General features: G+C 34.6%; 1 protein-coding gene across 2 annotated transcripts in view; it reads right to left on the bottom strand.

Annotated features, from left to right (window-relative positions):
• Fstl5 (follistatin like 5) overlaps nucleotides 1–22,364 on the bottom strand; it is a 570,877-nt gene that overhangs the window by 124,565 nt on the left and 423,948 nt on the right. For both annotated transcript variants that reach the window (XM_090343981.1, XM_090343982.1), the window contains exons 8-9: nucleotides 21,715–21,876; nucleotides 19,349–19,483 (exon numbers count right to left, since the gene is read on the bottom strand). In XM_090343981.1, the coding sequence (XP_090200107.1) occupies nucleotides 19,349–19,483; nucleotides 21,715–21,876 (297 nt within the window). The remainder of the gene's footprint in view (nucleotides 1–19,348; nucleotides 19,484–21,714; nucleotides 21,877–22,364) is intronic.

Here is a 22,364-nt window from a genome sequence, read left to right as displayed (position 1 = left end):
TATATCTATATTTTCACTTCAATAATGTGTAAGATTAAATGTGTGAAAACAATATACTATGCTTATTTTTCTCTCTCCAAACCCTCTTTTCTTCTTGCAGTATTGGGGTTTGAACTCTGGATCTTGTTCTTCCTCTGCAGGTCCTCTACAACTTGGACCACCCCTCTTGTTTATATTTTACCAGCTAGTTTGAAGATGGAGTCTCATGGACATTTTCATTTGTGCTGGCTTTGAGCTTTTTATCCTCTTTCTGAGTAGCTAAGATTACAAATATGAGCCTTCAGCCCCCAGAAGAAAATATGCTATTTAGTCAGTCAGCTAAAGATAAATAAGAATTATTATATATTTGTGCATGAAATTACATGTTATTTAACAAAATTCTCAACTGCAATAATATGAGCCTTACATATTCTGGAAAAGTAAGATATAATTTCAAAATAAAATTAATTATCCTAAACTATAAAGCAAGTTTGAGTGGCAGGCCACATAAGGCCATCAAGCACATGAGCAGGTTAAATACCACATTGGGATATAGCAGCATCTGAGGTTTTGCTCACTCACAAGATAAGAAGAAAGGATATCAGGTATCATACCTCTTAAAAGATGTTCATAGATAAGATTACGTTTTATATGAATAAGCTGATTATAAGGCAGCATATATGCACTTTAACATAGCACACATTCCTGAAGAAAATTTATTTATATAGAGTGCGAAAAGAACCAAGATAATAAAAATCTATGAGCAATGATATTTTAAAAATTATTTAAAATGCATAGAACATTGCATGCACAACACACATACGCATATGCACAGATTATATGTTTATCACATTATGTATGTACACATATATGCAGCAAGAAAATTGAATACACAACAGCTAGAAATGTAACTTTGTTGTAGAACCCTTGTCCACCACATTCAAGATCTTGGGTTTGATCCAAGAATTAAAAAAAAAATGTCTACATCCGGAGTTTTCTGTTGTTACTCATGCTTGGACTCAGAGTTTTTTACCCTTGCTCAGCATTTCTGCACAAGGTTGTTATTCTACTAGTTGAGCCACCCCACCACTTCCTGCTTTTTCTGGTTAACTGATGATAAATTTCCTTTGATTTTTTTTGCTTTGGCTGGTTTGAACCTTGACTCTCATCTCAGCTTCCTGAGTAACTAGAATTATAGGCATGAATCACCAATTCCTGATTTCCATCTTGATTGTTATATATGAGACAAAATATGGATTTTGCATGCAAAGTATTGACTAGAAGAACCTTAAAATAACCATTGAGAAGCCGGGCACAGCTGCTCACGTCTGAAATCCTCGCTATTCAGGGGGCTGAGATCTAAGGATCAAGGTTTAAAGTCAGCCCGGGCACAAAGGACCTGAGATTCTTATCTCCAATTAAGCTCTAGAAAACAGGAAGTTGGGCTTGGCTCAAGGGTAGGACAATAGTCTTGAGCTGAAGAGCCCAGGGACAATGCCCAGGACCGGGGTAGGGCAGGAGCCTTGAGCTGAAGATCTCAGGGACTGCTCCCACTCTGAGTTCAAGCCCCATGACCCACAAAAAAACAAACCAAAAAACATTAATTACAATGCATTGTACTCATCACAAACTGATATGTTGAGTTGAAAGCCTTTTATACTTACTAGAAATTAAAAATAAATAAGAAAGAAAAAATGGTTGTGCTATTGATTTGCCTTTTAATCAACACTAAGCAACAGACATGTAAATCATTCTCAAGTAAAATGTAAATCCTAATATTGTAAGTTGATGAAATGCTTATTTTACAGTAATATTGCTATTTACAATTGCATTGGTGGATGTTGAATCCTAAGACTGTTTTCTTTCACAATGCCTATTAAATATGTCAGTTCATAAACAAATTTGTGATGGAGAATGAAATTTGTTTCTCAAGAATTTCGAAGTGAGACTATTAGAAATTACAAATGGATGTTTATTTCAAAGGGTATTTCAACTGACTCTTTCAGAACATGTGGTATTACATTAGAAAGTGCTTGAACAGTGAGAAGTGGATTTATTTTTGCATAGTATACATCCAACTGACAGAGTCATACTGATGCAGAAGATTATCATTTGCTAGTCAACCAAAATCTGAACTATTCCCTCTTACTCTTTTATTTGATTACTGTACTTACTTTTTAAATTTTTTGCCCATAAATTCTTTCTCATAAAATTAAGAGCAAAAGAGAGAAATGATATTGTCTTTGTGAGGTTTCTGCTGATATAATATATTACAAAAGACTAAGCGCCTGATAAAGAAAATAAATATGTTTCTCACAGGTCTAGAATCTGGAATCCCAACATCAACACACCAAACCTGGTGAATGACTTTATAGTTCACCATATCATGCAGTAGGACACCACAGAGAAAAATAGCACCAAGTACCACGTGTGTACAGCACAGACATGGGGAAAGAAGCCAAACTAAGTTTTTTTTGTTTTTTGGGTTTTTTTTGTTTTTTGTTTTTTATTGTAATTAGTAAAAGGGTTACATGATATTGTGCATTAATTCACATACATTGATACCCTTTCACATGTCTTGGTACCCATTTCCATCCCCCTCCACGTCCCCCTCCCATCTTGGTTTTCCCCCCTTCCCTATCAAATTTCAAATATCCAAATACAAATGAATTCAATATATCAGATAACAAAGTGAGATACTATACCAATATGAGATAACCAAGGGATAGCAAAGGAGATGAGAGACAACATAGTACATTAAGGACAACAATCATTCATTATATGGCTTTTGTTTCAATATCCTAGAGGTCCTTTCAATTAGCTTCACATTATATGGCCTTATGTATCAAGATTTTGCTCTATTGCAGATCTCTGCTAGTAGAGCCCAAGGTTTCTACTGATTATGACGAATGAGGGAAACCATTGAGCCTAAGTTCCTTTGAGTCTGGCTTACTTCACTTAATATGACTTTTTCTAAGTCTTTCCATTTCCTAACAAATGGGGTGATGTCATTCTTTCTGACAGCAGCATAGAATTCCATTGTGTAAATATACCACAACTTGTTGATCCACTCATCAACTGAGGGACATCTGGGTTGGTTCCATATCTTTGCTATGGTGAATAGTGCTGCAATGAACATTGTTGTGCTAGTGGGTTTAGTATGTCCTTGTTTCTGGATGGTTGGATAAATGCCAAGTAGTGGAATTGCTGGGTCAAAGGGGAGTTCTATGTTTAGCCTTTTGAGGCACTGCCACACTGCTTTCCATAGTGGTTGAATGAGTTTGCACTCCCACCAACAGTGTAGTAGTGTTCCCTCCTGGCCACATCCCCTCCAGCTAGTAGTGTTCCCTCCTGGTCACATCCCCTCCAGCATCTGTTGTTATTCATTTTCCTGATCCTGGCCATTCTAACTGGAGTGAGGTGGAATCTTAGAGTTGTTTTGATTTGCATTTCTTTTATGACCAGAGATGTTGAGCATTTCTTCATGTGTCTATAGGCCATTTTTGTTTCTTCTTCAGAGAAGACTCTCTTTAAGTCTTTGGCCCATTTTTTAATGGGATGGTTGTTACTTTGGAGGTTAGTTTAGGAGTGATTCAATTTTTTGAGTTGTTGATATATTTTAGATATGAGGCCTTTGTCCGTTGTTTGGTTGGTGAAGATCTTCTCCCACTCTGTAGACTTCCTGATTAGTTTACTAGGTATGTCCCTTGCCATACAAAAGCTCTGCAGTTTAATGCAGTCCCACTTATCCAGCCTTTCTCTGATTTGTTGTGATTCTTGGTCCTTATTAAGAAAGTTTCGACCTGTGCCAAGGAGGCCTAGTGTATCTCCTATTCCTTCCTGTGAAGTTTTCAGTGTGTCAGCTTTTACCTCCAGGTCTTTGATCCACTTGGACTTAATTCTAGTGCAAGGTGACAAAGAAGGATCCAGCTTTAGTTTTCTGCAGGTGCTTAACCAGTTCTGCCAGCACAACTTGTTGAAGAGACTGTCTTTCTTCCATTCTATTTTTTTGGCTCCCTTGTCAAAGATTAGGTGGCCATAGGTCTGTGGTTTAATATCTGGGTCCTCAGTTCTATTCCATTGGTCTTCAGGCCTGTTCCTGTGCCAGTACCAAGCTGTTTTGAGAATTATAGCTCTGTAATCGAGTTTAAAGTTTGGAATTGAAATTCCTCCAGTGCTTTTATTTCTGCTAAGAAGTGTTTTTGCTATATAGGGTCTTTTATTATTCCATATGAAATTTTGGATTGCTTCTTCTATTTCTTTAAAGAATGACATTGGGATATTGATGGGTATTGCATTGAATTTGTAGATAGCTCTTGGCAAGATTGTCATTTTCACAATGTTGATTCTTCCAATGCAGGAGCATGGGAGGTTTTTCCATTTCAAGATCCAACACCCCTTTATGTTAAAAGCTCTGGAGAAACTAGGAATCCATGGAACAGTCCTCAATGTAATAAACGCTGTGTATGAGAAACCTACTGCTAGTATTACACTTAATGGTGAAAATCTGAAGCCATTCCCTCTAAAATCAGGAACGAGACAAGGATGCCCACTCTCTCCACTCCTGTTTAACATAGTACTAGAATTCCTAGCCAGTGCAATAAGGCAAGAAGCAAGCATAAAGGGGATCCACGTAGGGAAAGAGGAAATAAAACTATCCCTCTTTGCAGATGACATGATTCTGTATTTAAAGAATCCTATAGACTCTACTCCCAAGCTCCTTGAACTGATTCAAAACTTTGGAAGAGTAGCAGGCTATAAAATCAACCCTCAAAAATCAACTGCCTTCCTTTACACCAACAGTGAGAGGAACGAGGCAATAATCAGGAAAGAAACTCCTTTCACAATAGCCTCAACGAAAATAAAGTACCTAGGAATTACCTTAACTAAGAATGTAAAGGACCTTTTTGACGAAAATTTTAAAACCCTAAAAAAGGAAATTAAAGCAGAACTAAGGAAATGCCAAACTAAGTTTTAAAACAGCTTCTCCAAGACAAAAGACATTTTGCCTTGCTAAGGACTCTAATACATTGTCAACTTTGCCCCTATGCCATTACCTTTTTTTTTGGACTATCCCTTTGCCATACATACAATGCTGTGGGATCAAATAGAAAGGCTGATAGATAAGTATTGTACAAAGTAAAATTTAATGTAGAGCAGGGATAATGTACTTACAGATCATCTTAGATGTAAGCAAAATTAAGTAGTTAATTGTGTTGGAATTAGGAATGTGTACATTGCTCAGGGCAGGAGTCATTTCACTGAAGCCGGGAAGCACTTTGTTTACTTCATACTAATTAATATAACATTCAGAAATATTCTTCACACAGACCCTGTTATAAACCTACAATGGAGATCTTTATTAAAAATAAACTGAGGCCGGGACTTTGGCCTAATGGTATAGTGCTTGCCTTGCATGCACGAAGACCTGGGTTCAATTCCTCAATAGCACATACATAGAAAAAAGCAGAAGTGGTGCTAAGGCTAGCCTGGAGAAAGCCTAAGGACAGTGCTCAGGGTCCAGGACTGGCAAAAAAATTAATAAACTGAAAAATTACTCAGGAAATGCTGATCAGGCTCATTCAGGCCAGATCATGGCAGCTTCAACTCACAATGGCTGTGTGATGCCTAGCTAAATACATACACACTTGTAATCAAATTTCAACCTGAATTTTTAGGAGGTATTCAAACCCAGCAGGCACCCCTATATTTGAAATATTAAAGAAAATAAGATGCCCCATTACTACAAAATTTAATACTACTCAATTTGTTCACTTTCTATCTTTTGAAATACTAATGTGACTTCATGCAGGTGAATGGCTATGTTAAATTGTTAAATTAAGACATAAGAAATGCTGGTGAGTGTCATCAAGAATACACTACTGTTTGCTCTATCCTTCTTTCTGCCCTCTCTTCCTTTCTTTTCCATCTCTACTCCTGTACCATAGTTTCTAGGCTAATGCTGCTTTTCTACTGCCATTGTGGATACTGAAAAGGGGGAAAGATAAATAGAGACATGATGACCTTTGAGCAACTTCAGTCACTGGCATAGACAAAATGAGAATGGAGGTAAAGATGTTTCATAAAAAAGTAACAAGATTTTAAATGAAAAACCTCTAGGATATAGAAACAAAAGCCATATAATGAATGATTGTTGTCCTTAAGGTGCTGTTATCTCTCATCTCTTTTGCTGTCCTTTGGTTATCTCATATTTTTTCAGTATCTCACTTTGTTACCTGATATATAGGATATATTTGTATTTGGTTATTTGAAATTGGGTAGGGAACGGGGGAAAACAAGATGAGGGGTGGGGGTGGGGGGGAGGGAAATGGGGACCAAGACATGTGAAAGGGTATCAATGTATGTGAATTAATGCACCTTTTATCTGGCAAATATCATGTAACCCTTCTATTAATTGCAATAAAAAATATATAAAAAAAGCAACAAGAAAGAACAGAAAAGCTGGGCCATGGAACAGCAGGGAAGCCAACTACAGATATAACTTTTGTAGATGTGTGATTTTTAGAGCAGGTGCTGATATGGGAGGGTTTCCAGCAAAGGTCTTCTGATGGCCCAGAAACACAATAGGAATATTTAATTATTGATCATTCTGGAAACAGATGTTATGTTCTTAAGTGTTTACTTTTGAAATTCATCTTTGGAAAAGAAATGTGTTGTGTGACTAGTGGATGCAAAATGGATTTCACTACTTTGAATAGTAATAGAGCATGTTATGTCCATAGTGATGAGTTTACAGTTGCCAAACTTTATAGCATCTTATTAGATAAGCAATTCCTAATATTTAGGAATTTTGTGTGAGGAATTACTTTTTATGTAAAAATTCCTAAGTATTCCTTTTTAAGGAATTCCTTTTTTAAAAGGAAATTTTTTAAGGAATACTTCATATTAAATACAATTAAATACTTAATCTATTTCCCTTTCCTGAATAATCACATATCTACTAAACAATGATATAACTTTTGTCCATTTGAGTGTTTACCCCATTGTTCTTTACATTTAAATATTCTTAAAATTAAGAAGCACTGACCCAGAAAAACAAAAATGATGTCAATTTGGAGAAACATCATTCTCATTATGTGCTAGATACTGATGAATATTTTAATGCATTGGCACATTTTGTTTTTACAAATATTTGTAATTGGGTTAATTTATATGGTAGCTTAATTTAAAAAGTCAGAGAAAAGAAACACCCTTCAACTTATAAGAGAAACTAAAATATCTGAAGTGAGATAATATTCTGAAATTAAATGAATGAGCAGACTGTCTACATCTAAATATTATGCATACTGTTTACTGATCAGGTTCTGTAACAAACACTGTGCAATTATGAATCATTTTCATATATGGGTATGTAGTACTTTATCCAATAGAGACCACCCTATTGTACACAGTTGTTTTCTACATCTACAATCTTATCACACTTGGCTTGTGTATCTATTATAGCAATCATTTTATTCAACTATGCATTATTGTTGCTGTTTATGTCAATCTGCCCTAAACTGGAACATTTTTGAATGTGGAGAATTGGTGGTTTGATTGCAATAGGAGAAAGAAAGAATAAGCAAACATGTTGTTCCATGAATATAAATATTTATTTTCTTCACAGTGAACTATCTTTCATACCTTTCAAAATCTTTTAACTCTGCAGACATGTTTTTTAAGGGGCCATTAAAAATATAATATGGAGTTGTAATATTTATCATACATTTCTCAAAGTAGCTCACACCCATTTAAATTACACAAATAAAATTATAAAGATTATACACTTAAGTAATTTTGTTATTGTAAAAGTAGAAACCATAGTAAACCGAGCATTAAAAAGAAAAGCTTTACAGCTACAATGAAGTATTCTGAATATATGTGGTTCTTCAAATATAGTATGCATAGTGATCAATGATGGTCTAATGTGTGTTATTTCTGGCTGTCAAAGAATATGCAAAATCAAGTCTAAGAGATAATGTCAAAATGATTTTCAAGGGTATAAAATCTACAATAATACCAGAAATGTGTGGTACTTTCTACTCTCTGAAATGCCATTAAATCTTGGCTTAGTGCTGCTTTTTAGAATATTTTTATTCTATTGGATGTGAAGTGTCATTGCTATGCAATATTAAGATATGTTCCTTTGATTGATATCTAAGGCATAGTAACATTTCTTTTTTTTTTGCCAGTCCTGGGCTTGAGCTCAGGTCCTAAGCACTGCCTTTGGACTTTCTCAAGGCTAGAGCTCTACCATTTGAGCCTCAGCACCACTTCCGGCTTTTTTTCTCTATGTATGTGGTACTGAGGAATCGAACCCAGGTCTTTGTGCATGCTAGGCAAGCCCTCTACCACTAGGCCAAACTCTCAGCCCCATAGTAACATTTCTGAGTAATGTATATTGTCACTGCTATGTCCTTTATTCTGTCTAGCCAGTACTGGGTCTTTAACTCAGGGCCTTGCATATACTTGACTTACTTGCATGGCTAGTGCTCTACCCATTTAGTCATAACTCCAAGGCCAGTTGTTATTTTGCTCCCTAATTGAATTAAACTTCCAATCAAGACATGGTGTCTCCAAGATTTTTCTGACCAAATTGGATTTGAACCATGATTCTCTGTATTCCAACATACAAAGTAGGTACAACCATTGGTATCCAACTCTATAAATGCCCTTTTAAACTACAAGTAAATTTTCATTTGGATTGTGAACTGCCTATTTAGCACAGTAAGTTCCTGTTGATTGGCCCAGAGTGGTATAATCTGACTCTCTTGAACCCATTTGCTAAAGTGGTGTGACTTGGATTAGATTTCATACGTCCAGGTGGTAACTCACTCACTCAAGACCCTAACTTCAAAAACAGAGAATTAAAAAAAAAAACACTTAGGTTTTACAAACTCTTCATAAGTTATATTATATGTAACTGAATTCCTTTATCAGAATATTCTAACAAAGTTATGGAGAGTCATTCTATTTTTAAAATCATTAGTAGTTATTTGTAGAAAAATCACTATGTTTAGCAACCCTCCCCCCAGAATTACCTGGGCCTTGTCCCTGAGCTCTTCAGCTTTAGACTACAACCCTACCCTTGATCCACTTCCCATTTTCTAGTGATTAATTGGAGATAGAAGTCTCACTTTCTTTAGTGCTTTGAACCATGATCCTCAGATCTCAGCATCCTGAGTAGCTAGGACTAGCAGCTAGTGGCATTGAGCCACTGTGCCCTGCTGAGAATGTTGTCTGGTAATGCCTGCCATGTTATATCCTTCCTTAGGGGTTGTGACTCTTCTATTCTTACTATGTCACCTATTCTTACTATGTTACCTAGTTTTCTGGTAAGGGGTATTTTCTCTGCCAACATCATACTCTTGTTGATTTTCTGTATGTAGGACATCGTTAACATCTTTAAATATTTTTGATGAGCTAGTTTGGTGAAAACACACACACACATACACACACACACACACACACACACACACACACAAACATACACTGGGACATGATAAAGTATATAGGACCCTAGTCATTAACCTACAGAGGTCAAAGGAGGATATGAATAGGAATGAATAAGGCTCAATATCTGTGCACAGATGGTCATATAAAATAATATTCTATGAAATTAACTCCAGAAAAAGGAGACGAGACATTTTTAGTTGCCATTGTTGCTTTTTTGTGTTCTTTTCCTTTGTGTTGTTTGTTTGTATTTGGTAAGGTAAGGAAGGTTACAGAAAATGCATCACTCAAATTCTGGGTGACTCACACCTGTAATCCTACCTACTCAGGAGTATGATATCTGAAGATCATGAAAAGCCAGCCTGGACATGAAAGTCAATGAGATGCTTATCTCCAATTAACTACCATAAAACTGTAAGTGGTGCTGTGAATCAAGGAATAAGACAGCAGACTTGAGCTGACAGCTCCCAGGCTCAGAGTTCAAGCCCCATGACCAACAATAGAAACAAAGAAATATAACAAGGATAAAAAATACATCAGTCATACTTGCTAGACACTATTTGGAAAAATACTGGAGAATTACAGAAAATGAGCCATGGTTCACAAATAATTGTACTCAGTATTCATTACCACTTCGGTACTGTCACCCCTTTGTATATCAACTCTTCAATTAACAATTTAAAAAAAGAATGTTGACATTGATCAAGATATATTTATAAATTGCTTTGTTACTTGTTCAATTACTTAAAGACAATAATGATAATAATAATAAAAAAGAAACTTATTTTTGATTGTTTCTAAGCATGATTGTTATGTACATTTTAGAATATTATTTCATGGAGAATAACTTTGTAATTCATGAAAACATAATACATATGCTTTTTGCATGCAATAATATAATCTATTAATCTTTAAATACAAATCAATATATACCTATACATTAATTTAGATTATGACTATATTCCAATGCCTTCCATTGGAATTATATATATATATTCCTTAATGAATAGTGTTTAAATTATTTCACTAATATAAACCAACCTGGCCTCTTACATTAATGATCTATGTTTGGTTTTTACAGATTTACATTGCGATTTTACACTCCAGAAAGTCATCGTAACAAGGTTACTCTAGTCTGCACCCCTAATTTAGATAGAGAAATGTCACTATCATTTGTTTGTTTGTTTTTATGCCAAGCCTGGGCCTTGAACTTAGGGCCTGGGCACTGTCCTTGGGCTTTCTCAAGGCTAGAGGTCTACCACTTTAGTCTCAGCACCACTTCTGGCTTTTTTTCTATGTATGTGGTAGCGAGGAATTGAACCTGGGTCTTTGAGCATGCTAGGTAAGCACTCTACTACTAGGCCAAACTCCTGGCTCCTATCATTTGTCTTAAACAATCAAATTGCATGACATATTAGGACATGAGATGGGAATAGTCTACTAAAGACACGTACTCCTTGTATAAAATGTTCCCACTGTAAATCAGCATAAAAAGAGTTACATCTTGTTTGCTGATGTGAGCAATAGTGATGCTCAATTGCCTGTATGCTGTATGCTGAGAGAAATCAGATCACATAGCATCTTATTAGATAAGACATCTGTGCTAATATGCAAAAATAGCAAAATGTTAGAAATAGATTTAATTAGTAACATACATTCAAAAGTATTATTATGGAGTGACTATGTAGCTTAAGGGTGGTAACCTTGAGCTGAAGAGTTCAGGGAAAGAGCCCAGGCCCAGAGTTCAAATCCCGCAACTGACCAAAAAAGTAATTTTGGATATATTGTTTTCAGATGCAGAATATGAAGCAGATAATTTCAGCACAGTCTGGGTCAGCAGCTAAAAATATGGAATCAGTTACATCTTGGGTCTGCCAATGTCACTGGCTAAATTAAATAGAATGAATATTAGAATTATAGAATAATAAACTTCAAAAGGTAATAAATGCTTATCAAGCATAGTTACCCTTGACAAGTTTCTCACTATATAAAGTGCATCGTATTTTAAAAAGAGCTTACTAAGTATGGAAATATCTGTAACAAGTATTAAATAACTTTGTTTGGAATATTTGAGATGATACTATATAATTAGTATAGCCTTCTATTGAACAACAGTAAAAATTGTATTTAAATCTTTCATTTCCCAATAATTGCTTTATTTGATGCTGACACTGAGGTTATTACTATTAAGATTAATATTCCAGCATGGCTATATGTTCTCACTTTACTTTCAATGAGTTAGAAGTATTCTATCTAGGTTACATTGCTCAGTAAAAAGAAATTTAACTGATAACTGCTATATCTTCCTCACAAAGACAGAGTACAGAAATAATTACCACTCAATGAATGTTCAACCTGACTTAATATGTTTATAGTACATTCGTAGCATATATAAATACTAATACAATCTGCATAGTGATCTGATCAAATCTAGAAAACCAAGTATTTCAGTGTTTTAGCCTGTATTTAAAAGTTAAAGTGAAATGCATTGTGTTGAAAACTGGTATTAGTTTAGGAACTTAGAAGTTCCTCGGTGCTGGTGGATCTCACCTGTATTCCTATATTCCTAGGTACTCAAGACTGAGATCAAAGGATCAATGTTCAAACCTTACCTTGATTAACCAGCAAAATGCTGTACTGAAGGTGTGGTTCAAGTTGTTAAGCATGGGTCAAGAACAGAAAATGCCAATCAGTAGCCCTGGGCCCTAAGTTTAAGCTTCAGGCCTAGCACCAAAAGAAAGAAACTTAAAATTATATTTTAGTTTATACTGATTAATTATAAACACAGTATTAATTTTAATAAATCCCACTCTGCTGGGTGCTGCTGGATCATCCTTTTTATCTTAGCTATTCAGAAGTCTGAGAAATGAGGATCATTATTAAAATCTATCCCATGCAGGAAAGTCTATGTAACTCTTCACCAGTTAACTAACAAAAAAGCTAGAAACTAAGCAGTGTTACAAGTGGTAGTGTCAGTTCTGGGCAAATACTAAGGAACAATTTCCAGGCCCTATGTTCAAGACCCAGTACCAAAACACACTCACATACATGCACATACACATGCACGCACACACTGCTTCATTTATTAAGTTAATTCTGAAATGATGATTTATGTTCCAAATAAATCATACTACTATTTTATACAATGAAATAAAGAAAAATGGCTATATTTTATGAAATATGTGAACATTAAATTTCAACATTTTTATGAAGATAGATTAATCATTTATCAATACATGTTGCCAAAATAGGACAGAATCTGTACCCTGTGTTTAGTGAGATCAGATAGCTTAACAGATCCCTATGCAGTCAGTTTGCATCATTTTTCATTGACTTTAACCTTGCAGATGAGTATCAACTCACACTAGTTTTCACTGGAAATAAAACTATGTCAAGTACTTATGTACTGTGCTTGTGTAGGACATTTTCAAGTAAGTAAACCATTTAGTAGTGTTGAAAGCCAATGTGTATATTATGACATCATTGCCTCCTCCTTGTTATAAGCAGTAGGCAAACTCCTGTTGAACCAGCCAGTAAATCAGAGTGAATTTCATCTATAAAACAATAGCAAAATGTATTCTTCTGGAGTATATATTGTGTAGTTCCAATATGCCACTGAGAAAACTTGCAGTGAGATTTTTTGACAAAATCAGCCAGAGTGATTCAAAGGTTTACGATTCTAAGACTGGGAGAGAAATAAACAATTTAGGACATATGTATAATACTTTGCATAAATCCTCTTCTCAAAAGCATTGAATGACTGAAAAAAACATGAATTAATGTTACTATAACTTCTCTACTGTGTAGAAAATAGTTAATGTGCACTACAAGGTGAAAGTAAATAAAGCAAGTTAGTATTTATTATATCCTGAACAAGGTACAAATCTCTTCAACTGTTACAGTGTAAACATGTGAATTGCTACTTCCTTCTGCAGATTTTCAAGAACAGAATAAATGATAACACATTACAAAAGATTTCTCACAAAAAGGGAGAATATGAATTAACTAAATAACTGTAAACTGTAACTGAAAACTGCAACTGAAAGCTGCTTTTGGTTTGATGATGGCATGAAAGGATTCTGGCCCAGGAGAGATTTTGATCTGTTTCTTTCTTTCCTTCCTTCCTTCCTTCCTTCCTTCCTTCCTTCCTTCCTTCCTTCCTTCCTTTCTTTCTTTCTTTTTTTCTTTCTATCTTTCCTTCCTTCTTCTTTCTCCTTCCTTCCTTCCTTCCTTCCTTCCTTCCTTCCTTCCTTCCTTCCTTTTCTTTCTTTTCTTCTTTCTCCCTCCTTCCTTCCTTCCTTCCTTCCTTCCTTCCTTCCTTCCTTCCTTCCTTCAGTCCTTTCCTCCTTCCTTTCTTCTCTGTCGCTCTCTGTCTTCTCTCTGTGTCTCTGTATATCTCTGTCTCTCTCTTTATTTTTTTCTTTTGTCTTGGTACTGAAGTTTGAATTCAAGGTCTATGTGCTTTCATTTAGCTTTCTTACTTTTTCACAAGGATAGAACTGTTAATTTGTAATAGGTACCTTTTAAAATTTTCTAGATCAGTCTGCCTTCAAACACTGATCCTAACCTCCTGATTAATTAGGCATTTATTTAAATCACAAGTTAAAATTTAATTCAAAGAACTCTATTTGCATACCAATATAATAGATTCAATTATGTAAATGAACTGTGGATGCTTGAGACTTTCATTGGAAACAAAATCCATTAGTCACTTATCTTGATCACTCTGATCCTGAACAGACCTCAAAATTTAAATAAACAAATAATAACTGTAACTATATTATGTTCAGATTTAGAAAGATACTCAAATCTGCACTTATTTTTCCCTGATACTTTTGATATTCAATAAATAATAATATATTCTAATTTTGCTTATAAAATATTGCTTCTGACTTCTAATAATATGGTCTCAATCATTTGAGTAACAACTGTCTAATGATTATTAGAATTAAAATGAAAAAGTCAGCAAACAAACATAGTCACAAGTAGATCTATGTGGCAAATTTTGTTAAATTATTCTTTCAAATTCTCTGGAACATATGTGCTAGAAAATTTTATGTTTCACTTATTAAATAAAATACAAATGATCTTTCACAATACTAACTAGGGAATACACTGAAAATATATAATAAATAGTAAAAACCTCATCTCAAAATACTGACTTGAAATTAAAATGTTTTAGGAAGATAACAAAGGGCAAAGGAAAGAATGTTTTAGCCAGGTGTGGTATACTGTTACACAGCTGTTGAAGATGTGGAGGTTACTGTTTGATGCCAGTATAGGCAAAAAGGCCCTGTGTGTTGTATGACTAATGAAGATCTTATATTCTGTGGGCTCTCTATTTAACTTGCTACTAAGTCCTTTGCTACAAAAAAGCTCTATAGTTTAATGTAGTCCCATTTGTCCAAATGTTCTTTTTAAATTTTTGTGTTTCTGGGCTTTTATTTAGAAAGTTTTGACCTCTGCCAAAAAGCCCTAGTGTATCTCCCATCCCTTTCTGTAAAGTTTTCTAGGTGTCTGCGTTTACTGCAATGTTTTTGATCCATTTGGAAGTTATTTTGGTGCAGGGTGACTTATAAAGGTCCAACTTTAGAGTTCTACTGGTGCTTACCCAATTCTGCCAGGACCATTTGTTGAAGAGGCTGTCTTTATTCCATCCTATTTTTTGTGGTTCCCTTATCAAAGATTGCGTGGCCATAGGTATGTGGGTTAATTTCTGGGTCTTCAGTTCTTTTCCATTGGTCCTCAGGCCTGTTCTTGTGCCAGTACCAAACGATTTTGATTATTATATCTCTGTAGCTAGAGTTCTATAGCTGTATAGCTGTATAGCTCTATTATAGTCTAATTTTGGTACTGATATTCCTCCAGTGATATTCCTCCATGAATAAAGATATTCCTCTCTCTGCTAAAGATTGTTTTTGCTATTCAGGGTCTTTTATTATTCCATATCAATTTTTCGATTGCTTCCTCTGTTTCATTGAAGAATGACATTGGGATACTGATGAGTAGTGCTTTGAATTTGTAGATAGCCCCACCTCACTCAAATTAGAATGACCATTATCAAGAAAGCTAATAACAACAGAAGCTGATAGGCATGTGGCCAGAAGGACCACACTATTGGTGGAAGAATGAACTTGTTCAACAACTCTGGAAGGCAGCATGGCAATTCCTCAAAAGTCTAAATATAAAGCTTCCCGTATGATCCCACAATCCCACTCCTGAGAATTTACCCAAATGTCCATAAATAAGAACAAAATGAAGCTACCAGCACAACCATGTTCACTGTGGTATTATTTACCATTGTTAAGATATGAAACCAACCCAGATGTACCTCAGTAGATGAATGGATCAAGAAGATGTGGTATTGATACACAATGGAATTCTATGCTGGCATCAGAAAAAATGACATCACTCTATAAGCAATTGAAAAGACATGGAAAAACCATAGTAAGTGCAGTAAGCCAAACCCAAAGAAACATAGACTCTATGGTTTTCCTCATTTGTACTGCTTAGTATAAGTTTAGGATTCTCCTAGCAGAGGATCATAATAGCTCAAGAGTTATGTACATATGACCACATAGGACGGGGCTAAGCTAAATGAAGTCCAGGATACGGAAACAAGAGTTTTATCTTTGTGATCACTGCTCTTAATGTACTTCTCTTTTTTTCCCTTATGGTTTATCTCATGTTGTTATTGTATCTGACTTCGGTACCTGATATATTGTATATACATTTATTTCTTTACTTGAAATAGGGAAGGGAAAGGGAATGATTGAGAGGGGTTAGGGAGAGGGAAAATGAAAAAAAAACATGGAACGTGCAAGAAGTAATATACCCAGTACCTGTGGAATGTAACTGTAACTCCTCTGTGCACCATCCCAACAATAAAATACAATAAAAATGAATGTGATTCAAATAGTAAAATGTCAAGAGCAAGTCCTTGTATTCAAAATTCAGTATCAAGATCCTTCTTTGTCATCCTGCACTAGAATTAACTCCAAATGGATCAAAGACCTGGAGGTAAAAGCTGACACACTGAAAACTTTACAAGAAGGAATAGGAGACACAGTAGGCCTCCCTGGCACAGGTCGAAACTTTCTTAATAAGGACCAAGAATCACAACAAATCAGAGAAAGGCAGGATAAGTGGGACTGCATTAACTGCAGAGCTTTTGTATGGCAAAGGATGTAGCTAGTAAATTAATTAGGAAGCCTACAGAGTGGGAGAAGATCTTCACCAACCATACAGCAGACAAAGGCCTCATATCTAAAATATATCAACAGCTCAAAAAATTGAATCACTCCAAAACTAATCTCTAAAGTCACAACCATCCCATTCAAAAAATGGGCCAAAGACTTAAACAGAGTCTTCTCTGAAGAAGAAACAAAAATGGCCTATAGACACATGAAGTAATGCTCAACATCTCTGGTCATAAAAGAAATGCAAATCAAAACAACGCTAAGATTCTACCTCACTCCTGTTAGAACGGCCAGGATCAGGAAAATGAATGACAACAGATGCTGGAGGGGATGTGGCCAGGAGGGATCACTACTACACTGTTGGTGGGAGTGCAAACTCATTCAACCACTATGGAAAGCAGTGTGGCAGTGCCTCAAAAGGCTAAACATAGAGCTCCCCTATGACTCAGCAATTCCACTACTTGGCATTTACCCAACCATCCAGAAACTAGGGCATACTAAATCCACTAGCACAACAATATTCATTGCAGCATTATTCACCATAGCAAAGATATGGAACCAACCTAGATGTCTCTCAGTTGATGAGTGGATCAACAAATTGTGGCATTTGTACACAATGGAATTCTATGCTGCTGTTAGAAAAAAAAATGACATTGTCCCATTTGTTAGGAAATGGAAAGACTTAGAAAAAAAATCATATTAAGTGAAGTAAGCCAGACTCAAAGGATCTTAGGCTCAATGGTTTCCCTCATTTGTCCTAATCAGTAGAAACCTTGGGCTCTACTAGCAGAGATTTGCAATAGAGCAAAACCTTGATACATAAGCCATATAGTATGAAGCTAATTGAAAGGACCTCCAGGATACTGAAACAAAAGCCATATAATGAATGATTGTTGTTCTTAATATACTATGTTGTCTCTCATCTCTTTTGTTGTCCCTTGGTTATATCATATTGTTACAGTATCTCACTTTGTTATCTGATATATTGGATATATTTGTATTTGGTTATTTGAAATTTGATAGGGAAGGGGGGAAAACCAAGATGGGGGGTGGGGGGGAGGGTAATGGGTACCAAGACATGTGAAAGGGTATCAATGTATGTGAATTAATGCACCTTCCATCTGGAAAATATCATGTAACCCTTTTATTAATTACAATAAAAATATTAAAAACACAATAAAATAAATTTTGTATTTTTCCTTACTTAAAATTAATTTTTTTTGGAACGTGAGGTCTGAAATTACACACACACACACACACGCACACACACACACACACACACACACACACACACATATATATATATATATATATATAACAAGATAAAGAAATTTGGACTAGATGTATGGTTCAAATTGTAGAGTGACAGGTATATGTACAAAACAAGAGGCCCTGGGTTCAAACTTTTCCTGGAACTAATTGTATCAATCAATAAAATAAATTATTATGTCTTTCATTTAAGCAATTAAATTAGCTTTTTTCATCAAGAAACCTCACTTTAAGCATTTATTTCTAATTAGACTTAACCAACATTATTAAAACATGCAGAAATAAAGGTTGCTAGTTGAGTAGTAAGTAAATTTACTCTCCCTTACTTGACCCACACTTATTGTCATGTTCTTATTGATTTGAAAAGGAATAAAATATTTTAGTCTTCATCAAAATCTGGGGAGAGAGAAATGAGCCTCCTAAACTTGAAGTCCCTAAATTACCAAATACTTGCAAAATTACTATAGTTGGAAGTTTAGGAATTATTTTACATTTCAAAGAATAAGACTATGAGTCCTTCCAGGACCATGTGGCTCTAATTCCAAATGGGTGCACTGCACATGTGTACTTGCCTATAGTATTCACTTGATAAACATTACTAGAGAACTTAAAGTTTGAGACAAATCAGCTAAAAACATAAATAACAAACAATCAGCATTTCAAACCCATTCACCTATGTTGAGTCTGTGTCCTTGTAGGGATGTTAGATTGTGTGTAAAGAGTAAGACATTGCATACCTCAAAATGATTACATGAGAGACATTTGAAGTTATTCATAATTATAGAATGTCACAAGTTTTTCTGTGGAACACTATTCAATATATATATATATATGAATCAAAACACATGTTATTCCTACATTCATAAAAATATGCATAAATCCAAATTAAGAAAAATAAAACAACTATTTGGTTCAGGAGCATATCAAATGACTAATAAAGCCATAACGGAAGATTACTCAAACAAACTAATATTAGCTCATGTTATGTTGTTGCCAGGCTTTGAATGTTGTTGTCTGGGACAGAGCACTGCTGTGTAGAGAATCCTGGGGAGTTCCTGAGTAGAAGTCCTAGTACAGCAGCTCCCTACCAGGTCCTCTGCAAGACAGAGCTCAGGAAATGCATGATTTATTCAATACTCAAATAACATGACTTAGCAATGATTGAAAGCCTCTAGGACTATTTGTGAAAGGGATTTTGTAAAGGACTTAAATTCTTATAGAACAAATAAAGAACCAAGATCTAAACACCTTATATTCACTAAAATCTTTACATCTATTCTTAGCAATTTAAAGTTCTCATCTTGCCTTAACAGGAAATCTATTGGTTTTAATTTGCCATGAATGTCTCAGTTGTTTGTTTTTGAGGGTTTTTGGAAAAATAAAACTAAAAGAGGATTTTGGCATGTGGGGTGTGTGTGTGTGTGTGTGTGTGTGCACTCAATACATACGGGTCTTCCTTGCGGAATCTTCCACGAAAAGGGAAGAGATGTCCTCATCTACTCCTGCTTCATTCTTGGCAATACATGTATATGCTCCTGTATCTTCATAGCGCACATTGCTAATGTGAACCTCACTTCCATTTGCTGAGAACAGAAGGTAAAAACAATTTATAAATATGACAATTCCAGTTTGGGCACATTGCTTTCTGAATACACAGTCACACAGCTCACTGAAGTTTTCCTAATTAAACTGTTTCCCTTCCTACTTCCACCTTGTGGAGGACGCTAAATGATTATAGAAGCATTCAAGTGTTTAGTAAACTATACCGCCATTGTATCACCAAGTACTCAACAGTCTATGTCAAATGCACAACTTATATTTAATATTAAAATTTAAACATGAAACTGTAAAACTTTTATATTATTTGCATATTTATGTATACTATTTAAAACCCACTAAGCCTTTGTAAAAGCAAATGTCAACAGTATTTTCCATTTGTAGGAAAAATCAAGAAAAGTTGTTTGCATTGTAAACGAACTGAACTATACACAATTCAGTATTTCTTCTACTGAATCAAGTTTATTTTCTGAGTTCTTATCACAAAACTGGAATTACTAGGGAAAAACAGAAAGATAATAGAATATATTTGTCTATATGAGTTGAAGAGAGAGAAAAAATTACCTAAAATACTTTACTGTAATACGAAAATTGACAAAATTAATGTAACAGTAGTGGTTTAAATAATAAACTCAACTCTCAAATCTTGGTGAGATAATATTTTAAGCAACTCCGAATAAAAAATGAGTTCAATACATAATGTCAAAGGCAAAATTTGATTTATGATTTGCTAGAAACATGCCAAATACTTTTGCAATTTTTATTCCTTAATCATCCCAAATTATGTTTAATTAACAGCTGAAAGATTTGAGATCCAGACAATGAATTTTAACAAGTTACTCAGGACTCACAGTTGGACTCTATTCATTTATGCAGAACATACTGCATGTTCACTGTGATCTCTTCATCTGTTTCCCACCTCTCCTTTTTTTCATTTTTTTATGCATTCTTCCATGTGTTCAGATAGACTCATGTAAATGTATGTGTGATCCATATATTTTTAATCTCAAGGACATCATGTCCAGTAGACCAAAACATGACTATTTGTAATAGAATCCGTATGGCTGTTGTGGGAAGAAGGAAATAAAGCCAATGACAAAAATCAAAATGTCATCTCAGGTTCCAGGGCTTCCTGAAATATGTGTGGGGGACTTTCCATTTGAATTTTTTATTTATTTCTCATTTTACAAGGGTGTTAAACACTCATTGTCCTCATTTTTCATTGAGAAGAGAATCTATGATCCAAAATAGTTATGGCAGGGTGCTGCATTTGTTACGTTATAACACGTTAGACAGTAAATGTTTTAAGTTCTGTGATTCTTAAATTTCTGTGGCAATGACTCTCCTTTGACACAGCACATTAAAGCAGAAATTAAAATATTTTTTAGATGATCACATCAGGATTTTTTGAAGGCCAACTTTATTTTATTTTAAATAATTGAATCATCTTGACAAGCTCTATGAACTTCTTAAACTAAATCCTCACATTCCTACAAAAACTTGCCTCAGACTATGTTACTCCTACTTACACTTCCCACTTAGCTGGAATCATAAATAAAAACCACCATGTCTGGCTTATTGGTTGAAAAAAGGTTTCAGACTACTCTTCAACTCTTTTTCCTAGACTAACCTTGAAAATCTTATACTAATTTGCTAATATTAGCTTTCTATGTATTTGTGATTGTTGCAATCATATAATAACTGATCAGTTATCTATGTAGGTATATTAAAAGCTGCAAAATATTCTATTCATAGAAATAATAACTTCCAAAGATTGCACCAGAAACATACAGAATAATTTATTTTTTATATCTTCATTTGTAAAACACACTGGAAAATATAACTAAAATGTCTCTATTTTTCAAATCTTCTGTAATATGTTTTTAATGTATTATACATTCCAAAGATGTCACAAATGTGTTTATATGAAGACACTCATTCTTTCTGTCATTACACCTCTTATTGTTTGTAAGAAAAATATTAAATGTTTAAGACATGCATTTAATACATTTATTATCATCAAAATAATGATATAACTTGTCAATATGACAAGACCATTAGTTAGAACATTAAAAACTATAGACTATTTTAAGAATCTCAATTATGTTCATTTTTTTTCATTTTTATGACATTCTCTAGTGGCCAATAAGACTCACTTCACTTTTTTTTCCTTCCAGAGAAATAAAATGTGTTATAAATTTCAGTGTAAATGTTGTGCATGATCGTTTAAGAGGAAAGAAATGCACATAAGAAACACCTTGGAGCGTGAGTTGTTTGGATAGTTTAGGTGTAATATCAATTCCGTTCTTCAGCCAACCAAGCTGAGGGTTGGGTATACCCTCTGCATGGCACCGAAGACTTGCAGTGACCCCTGGCTCTCGGGCCTGACTCTCAGGATACACCCGAATGACTGGAGGAACTAGAAGAGGTACAAAAGATATTGAATTAGTATCATAGTATGAAACATTATGAGTCCATATAGTTTAAGGACATCATATATTTCTTAGATTCCTACTTCCATTCTCCACTAAAATGTATGAGATTTACTAAGAGAAAGTTAATTTTAAGACCAATCTAGAAAATATTTCATATGAGCTGGAATATCTTGTTTCTGAAACTAAAGAAGTCATAACTGAAAAATAATAAAATATCAAAAGATTACAGAAATCATATGAAATAAGTTTCAATATGCCAAATGTGAGACCATATTAGTATAAAACAATACCAATTATAAAATATTATAAGAAACTTAAACATTACAATCTTAGTTATCAAATCAAGTAAGTCTAATGAAGAAGAAAGGAAAGATTTACCATAACTTAGTGTGATTTTACAAAGAAATATGACATTTATAACAATGGAAAATTAAAATATTGAGTAATAAATTTTGCCAAAATATTGGAAGAC

This window comes from Megascapheus bottae, chromosome 13, assembly GCF_031878675.1.
Source record: "Megascapheus bottae isolate mThoBot1 chromosome 13, mThoBot2.hap1, whole genome shotgun sequence".
In the NCBI taxonomy this organism is placed as follows: Eukaryota; Metazoa; Chordata; class Mammalia; order Rodentia; family Geomyidae; genus Megascapheus; species Megascapheus bottae.
This window is presented reverse-complemented; position numbering and strand designations above follow the sequence as displayed.